General features: G+C 43.8%; 1 protein-coding gene across 6 annotated transcripts in view; it reads left to right on the forward strand.

Moving 5' to 3' along the window:
• CARMIL1 (capping protein regulator and myosin 1 linker 1) overlaps positions 1–5,541 on the forward strand; it is a 192,627-nt gene extending 187,086 nt beyond the window's left edge. For 4 of the 6 annotated variants that reach the window (XM_027745318.2, XM_027745319.2, XM_027745321.2 and 1 more), the window contains 2 exons: positions 1,442–1,588; positions 4,489–5,541. In XM_027745318.2, the coding sequence (XP_027601119.2) occupies positions 1,442–1,588; positions 4,489–4,625 (284 nt within the window). In that variant the 3' untranslated portion in view covers positions 4,626–5,541. The remainder of the gene's footprint in view (positions 1–1,441; positions 1,589–4,488) is intronic. The other 2 variants (XM_027745323.2, XM_027745324.2) reach the window with 1 other exon arrangement.
• Positions 5,542–7,876: the final 2,335 nt, after the last annotated feature.

The following is a 7,876-nucleotide window of genomic DNA, read 5'->3' on the forward strand; positions in this document are numbered from 1 at the left end:
ATGCTGATTTTCATGTGTGCACTGGATTTCTACTTCTGCTGATGCATTTTCTTGCCCACTGTTGTCTCTTAGAAGAACTAAGTCTTCCTCTGATAGCATAGCATAACATCGACTATGTGGAGAAGTAGTCACAGAAATGTTGCTCAGCGTGGTGTTAGCTGGTGTTTAAAATCTGGGGGTGAGACCTCTTTCCTTCCTGGGTCTCTCCTCAAAGAAGACATCCGAGGTGATTCCCATCACTTAAACTGTGAAACAAAGGGGTGCTCTTTCACAGTCTGACAACAGATTTTCATAATGTAGGATGGGGACAACTGAGTCGAGGCAGCTACATAATGCTCAGTTGTAAAGACTGAGAAGTTGTGCTGCCCACAGAGCCCACCGCTACCTTCTAGATGAGGGCAAAGTCATCCCCAAAGCAGCATGGTCCATAGATAAGGTTTGAGAAGCTTCTCCCTAAGGCTACCATTTTCTTTATGAAACAACTTATCTCAGAGTCTGGGTGTTGTGCTGCTTGGAAAATTGTTGCAGTGGTGGCTAACATTTGGTGACTGCATGTCAGCACATGTGGAGTATTTGTTTTGATTCTCACTTCAGCCACTTGTATGATGCCATTGGGCTGCTCTTGTGTCATAAAAGTACAGCAGAACTACCACAATCTCACTGAATTGTATGCAGCTAGCAGGACACAACACACCCAAGGACCTCTCCTGTCCCTGGAGAGGGCTGAGTATTCAGATGATCTATGCTGCCAAAAGCAACAGGAGTCAGACACTGCTTTCTTACTCCTTGCTCCCTTAGACGTCTCCAGACAGTTTGGCCTAACACAGGGTTTTCTAGTTGGCTCTACATCACACTGTACACGTTTTATCGATCGTAGTTTAGACTGGCTAAAGTTGGGTTTCCAGGTCCTTAAGGAGCTGCTATGCTTTGCATAAAGTTGTTTGGGAAAGAGTAAATTCCATTTCTTTTATTTTTTTATTCCTTTTCATGTTTTCTTTTTTCTTCATTACTGTTCTACTTCCTCACTCAGTTGTTCCTCTGTCCTTGCTCTCTGCCGCTCTTCAGGCTAGCATGTTCAATCTATTTCTGCAACTGGTAAATCACTGCAAATCTGTCTAAGTTAGTAAACAAAATTATATTTCCTGTGAAACAAAGCTAAAAATTAGATTATACTTGATTATAAAATTGCTTTATGTTAATGAGTTTAACTGTACTTTGTGGGACAATCTCCAAATACACCTCTTTGCAGCTGTAAGATCGGGCTCCAGTTACTAACGTACCCAAATATCTGGACTACGTTTAATCAATCACCTGGCATACTGATTACTACTCTTTGAACAATTGATTAAATGGGTTGGATAAGTGAAATTATTTGTATTACTTTCTATACTTGGGCCTACAGAGCAGCTTAGGAGTATAAATGAATCATTTTCCTTGCTAGAACAAACAGGAGATTGTCAAAAAAGAGATGCAGCTCTTGACTGTGCCAAGCCATCTGGCAGCGTGAAAACCACTCCGGGGCAGTATTCTACCAGTGCAGAAGAGGAAGCTAATGTGCTTGGGCAGAGGAAGGCGCAGCCAACTTCTGGTTAGAAGTTTTCATTTTTCATCAAGATGATGCTTGAAAACTGGTACTAACAATTAAGAAACGGCAATAGCAAAGAAGCAACAAAAGAGTGTGGGTTTGTCATTGGGTTATGAGAAAGGTAAAAATCTCGTGGGATGCTAATCATCTTTTTATCCCCATGGGAATTGCATGGCATGAAAAAATTCCCAGATAAGAAATGTGTGTGCATTTTTCCTTCGTGGCAACACCAGTGACCAGTACCATCTAGCGCCCGCAGCCCCCTGCAGAAGAGCACTCGTTACAGTCTGTGGTTGCTCAGTGCAGCAGCACTGGCACGCTGCAGGTGGGCTGTCTGCTGCTTTGTGTGCTTGCACACCTTTCCTTTCTAAGATGCATGCACTTTAGTGTTTCAAAATACATTTCAGCTTGAATATTGTTAGTGCCAGTTTCAGTGCATCACTCACTAAACCGCTTGAGAACTGGGTAAATTCAGATTGTTTATTATCACTTTGATTTTTCAGTTACATAAGCAAACAGGAAAAAAAACACCAAAAGAGCCCAAGCCCACCACTGTGGTGCACTGAGGAGCAGCTTTGACTTAGTGAGCTCATTCAGGAAGCTATAAAAATGTTTGATTGCTCTATATGTTTTTAAAATATAAAAACTCCTGTTCTCAAATGGTACATGTTTGCATTTACATCTTCACTGGTTTGTTTAAACAATTATTCACACTTTTTTTCTGAAATATTTTAATTGAGTATTTGAATATCTTATGCAACTCCATTTACCCACAGTTTTTCTACTTATAACACGTCATGTATCCCTTTTGTAACATCCTCACCCCAAAATTTATGAACTGATTTCCTTATCATATTGTAGAATCGAACTTAGTCCACCCAAACTTAGAATCTCCCCTCCCTATCATAATCAAGTTATTATATTTTAGTTCATTCTAAGATATCTCTCTGATAAAATAAATTTTGAAAGCTGAGATGCTGCTACAGACCAATGGAGGTCACCTGTGTATGGTTTCATCAGGGCAAGGGTAAGCTCTTGTGGCAGAAGCCTGCTTGCACTACATGGACTTTAATGTCTGGGGGTTTTTCAGCTATTTTGGGGTCAAACTACCTGCCTAGATTTATCAGGCCATAAACAGAAATGGCTGCTGCAGGATGTGTTTTGAGTTTTGTTTGAAGAGTCCATGGGGGCCAAACAAAGGCCGGGTAATTAGTAGGAGGTACAGGTGTCAAGAATCACTCAAAAATTTTCCAGGTATCTATTTCTTTGAAAAGCAGTGGTGTTTTTGGAAAGTGGAAATGCCTGAATATTTTTTACTGGAATCAAGTATCTTAATCCTCTCCAGTTCTATGAAATAGTTTTAAAATCCTTTCTCAAAATCCTTTCCTGTTTCCCAACTTGCAAAGCCAGGATAAGAATGCAGTGAGCGTGTAGCTGCTGGCTCTCATTTCCTCACATATTTTGTTTCGGCTCGCGCAAATGAGGAGACAGGTATTTTGGACTCTGGAGAACTATTTGACTGCCTCAGCAGCTCAGCAACGTCTCCCCTGGGATCCCTCTCTGCATTTCCTACATTCCTGCCTGTCCCTTACACATCCTGGCACAATTTTAAAACAGCCACGGAGAGGCATCTGTGACAGCCTGCTGCTTGCCTGCCTCTGCTGTGGCTGGAGCTGCGTGCCGGTGGCAGGACAGGCTGTCCCTTCCGGTGGTGAGGCTATAGGTGAGTGCTACATGGGGAAGGAGAGATGATGCTTCATGCCCACCGTGGCTGCTGGTGCCTTGTCAAGAGAAGGGTTTGCAAGCGTGGTCAGGCACAAGGATCAGTGTGAATCAAAGCCGGACATCCTTACCTGAAATGGTGGAGCAAAGAAGGTCTCGTAATCATAACATTTAATTTTGTGGGGCTAAAGTGAGGTGGCTTGCAACAAAGTCACATATAGGTATCTTTAAAATGTCATTTTAAGTGGAAGTGTGAGATTTCTAAAGCTATCAATCCTTGGGTAATGTCGCCCCTGTTAATGTGTATAACCTGCTTGTTACCATAGCAGTTGTGGATCACTGGTTAGATGAGGAATCTTAACAAGGTTTTACAACCTTCTTTCCAATTTATTTCAGAATAGCTTTGGAGAAAACCCTGGCTTTACGGAGATTTTTAGAATGCTGAGCAAACAAAATCAATGCTGTTTGCATTTAGATTGTGGGAAAGAGGGTATGCCCTCCTGCTTTCCCTGTTACAGGGCACAGAAAGGCACAGAGCCCATGATCTCATCTGGAAGAGATGATGGTTGGGCTTAGAACCATGGGCCCTGATATTCCCCCATATCAGGGAATAAGGAGGACGTCAGGACGTGGCAGTGAAGTGGGGCAGGGAGAAGCAGTTTGGATAACTTGGATGCCACAGTGAATGTCTGTCCTGATCAAAGCTTCTGAGTCAAAAGGGAGAATATAGTTGTGTCCTGCTAGGGAGACAGGGCTGCCTGGGATGTGTGCTGCTGGTCTGAGGGGTGTTCAGCAGGGATATCCATATGAGCAGTCAGGAGTGTACTATCTCAGATCCATCCCAGCTGGAAAAAAAGAATCCTGTTCTGTTTTGGAAGTGGTGTGAAGAGAAAAAAATCTCCAGGTCATTTCTGACTGTAATGTTTACCGATGTCAGAGTGAAGTACTATGTGTCATATTTCAAGTTTGCCTGCTTGCCAACCAACAGCAGAATAGAGCTTGCTCAAACTCTCTCTCTTCTCTCTCACCTTTTCTGATTTGAAGAATTAATGGACCTATGCTACTGCCACTAGTGCAAGTTAAATGAGTAGGATCAGGAGCAGGTCTTGTGTGCACAAGTGACTTTTTTTTCCTTTCTCTCTCCTCTACAATCATGTAAGACCTGTTTCTGTTTTATACAGCTGCGAAAAGAAGCCCCGGGCAGCAGTCTCACGAGTTCCAGGAACTGAAGCAGAGATCCTTAAGTAAAGACGGTCATCAGGGAAGCAAGTCCAGTGACTCCGGCGAAGAAGCAGATAAAGATTTTATTTTCGTTTAGCAATCAGTACAAGTGCTTCGTAGCGCAAGAGCTTTTTATAACAATCGGGGTTCAGCAATCAACAGTCCCTCTAGCCAGCTGCTCCTTCACCACAGGTGCATTTCCATGCAGAAAACCTGATCTTCCAATAATTATTTACAGTACACTTGGCATTGATTCGGTCCTTAATTTCTGTTCTGTACAATGCAGACATTCCTTTCTACGCCTTTGCCTAAAGCCAGCCATTCTTTCATGTGTTCTACTTGAATTTCTCTGAAGCAGCTACAAAGAGTGCCCTGCATTAGGGCATTTAGAAAGCAAAGCAAATTAACTGGAGACTATCTTACACTAAAACACTGTACAGCAGGTAATGTGTTGTACTGCTGAATGTAAATGTGTCAGATCTGCACGTGACTTACCTATAAATATATTCTTGCGGTATGCAATTGCACATTGTAATTATATTAAAAGAGCACACTAATAAAATAATTTGTATAGATTATATATATTAAATGCCTGGGTATGGTTTTTACATTCTCCCATAGGGAGCTTCTTTCTTCCTGTTCTCCTACTGTACATAAAGCTCCAACACTTACATTTGTGTACTGTCAGAAAGCACAACAGAGAAGGATTTGGATGACGTATAATCATGGTATGCTTCCACATTCGTATATTAATGTATATATTGATTGGAATGAGGGCAATTGAAATTTTATTAATATTGGTGTTTTCTAGAGGCCTTCCTCGGTTTTGTCTGCATATTAGCTTCCTTTCAATGTGTAATTCTATGAGAAACATAGCTCGACACCTGTAAAAACATTTCAGCTTTTGAGGGAGGGGATGCAAATTTCACAGCTACCCACTTACATTACAAGTTGAAGGGATTTTATTCATATGTATATTTGTAACAATAAAAAAAATGATTTTACAACTGAAATACTAGTCTTTGTTTTTACAAGTGTTTGTGGTCTGATGGTCTCTGCTCTTTGAATCTGGCATTGAGTCAGGTAGACAAAGTGTGCGGTTAAGACAAAACCCATGTCATTTTTCTGCCTCTAGTAAAGCCTCTAGTTCCAACTGAAAGGGACACATACACATCATCTTCATAAAACTGAAGGAAGATCTCTTTGCGAATCTCTTCCCTTGGGATCTTCAGCAAAGTAGCCTTCACGTGAGCCAGAAACACATGCTATCTGAATTCCCAGTTTTAATCCAGTAGGACAAAATAAAATTGATTTGGTAACTCTCCCAAGAGCAATTTCCCTTGCCCTTCTGTGGCTTCTTGACTGGACGGAAATGCTCAGATACTTGCTTGTTAGGTGACCTTCTGTCTGATCCCTGTGTACATGCCTGCTATTGCCACTTCTCCTATTGCAGTATATTTCCATTGGTTATGAAAAGCCATTCCAGTCTGTATTCCAACCCATCAGTGTGTTGTGGGCAGGCTGAGTGGTGGAGGAAGAACTTTATGGGAGTGCAAGTGAGAGCTCTTGAAGACCTGGGATTTGGTTTTTTGTGTGTGTGGCTTTGGGTGTGGGGAGGAATGATGGTTTTCATTTCTTTACTATCTTTCTGACTGACACACCCAGCACTATCAGCCTGACTGCAAAGAATTCGCATTGCAGAACACCCCCTTTCTTGTACCTCTTCTACATTTAGGAAATAGTGACTTTTATTTTCACTATCTTGAGCTCATAGAGGCCATGGATAAGTGCCAGTGTGTTTCAGGGAAAGAACAATCACTGTGCCCTGGTGCCAAGCCAAGCTGGTTGGGAGGTCTGGGGGGATCACAGCTCTATGGGGCAGGAGCCTTTCCATGAGCTGCAGGCCCTCCAGCAGGTTTGCAGCTGAGGGAATCCTCGTTTCTCTTTTTGCCTCCCCGGTGCCTGAGCTGCGTTGTGGTCAGTCCCCTGTGCTCCCTGCCTGTCCTGACCCATGTACTGCCCTGAGAGTATAAGGGGCAGAGCCTGGAAGCCACATTCAGCTGCTTTGGTGGGATGCCAATGGCAGAGACCCCTGGAGCTCCTGGGAGACTGAACAGAGATCAGCTATGGTACCACTGAAGGAGAGGGCTAGTACTTGTTCTCCCAGGGTGTCCATAGCATCTTTGAATACCACTGATGCCCTGCATTCCTCCCTGTGACACACTGGGTGCTGCCTGAGCACTTCCAGCTGTGCCAGCAGTGGTGGGAGCAGAGTTTGGCATGGGAGGAGAGGTGACTTGCACCCAGGCGTGCTGCTGGCCTTCCTTTTGCAGCTGAGGGCTTCTCCACAGTGCTGTGCTGTGCAGTCTGGTTGCACAGAAAGGGCTCACAGCGTCCAGGTAGGGTTATGTCTGACATGATGGTTTGGTCTCTGGGCTGGTGTCAGGCAAGACAGCAGCTCCTTGGTGCATTCACCATGTTTAGGCGTGACACCAAAGGGGTGGCAATGTCTGAGGTGACAGCAAGGTCCTCTGCTTCCTCCTGTGCACATAAGTACTCATACTGTATGACCAAATGAGAGGGAAGGACCAGCAGCCCTAGTCACCCAGTTAGAAATGCTGCCCTGGAAGAGTTGCTAGCACCAGCATTTCCATTCAGAGCTTCACCTACCTGATCCACCCTTGGGAAAAAGGGGCAAGAAGCTCTCTTGGAGGGAGCTGCCCTGCTCTTTTCTGCTCATAAATTTGGTTTTCAGGCTTTTCCATTGAGGAATTTCACCTGTGATGTACGTAGCAGGAGCACCTTCCCCTCTGAGATGTGCTGGAGAAGGGCTGTGGCTTCCTGCCAGTCTCCAGCGTGAACTCAAATAGCTCTGTACCACATCTGCAGGACCTACTTCCCACTCCCTGCCAAAGGAGGTTAAAATCTGACTGATAGATTCTGAGCTTTATAAAGTATTCCCTGATGTGCAGTTACAAGAGCAAATAGCTGCTTCCTGAGATGGGAACTGCAATTATCTTAAATCTTTGCCCTCTGCCAGACCCAGCCAGCCAGGCTGAGATGACATGGGAATTAATGTGGCCCATTAGTCACAAATCTGCACGACCCACCACACTTAACTGAGAGCTGCCATCAGCACGAGCTCTCACTGCCACTGCTTATTAATCAGTTAATGTGGAGATGATTTCTTTCTCCTGTTACACAAAAAAAAAGGTACTGAGAATCATTTTTAGGAAAGTGCAAGAAAGTTCTGTTCCTGTTTGAGATGCATGAGAGAGTCATGCTGATTTGCCCACACCCACGGATGCTAATGCTGGTTGGGCTGTGCCCAACCTCTGTGTAATCTCC

This window comes from Pipra filicauda, unplaced genomic scaffold, assembly GCF_003945595.2.
Source record: "Pipra filicauda isolate LSUMZ 115617 unplaced genomic scaffold, ASM394559v2 scaffold224_size1409572_pilon, whole genome shotgun sequence".
Classification (NCBI taxonomy): Eukaryota; Metazoa; Chordata; class Aves; order Passeriformes; family Pipridae; genus Pipra; species Pipra filicauda.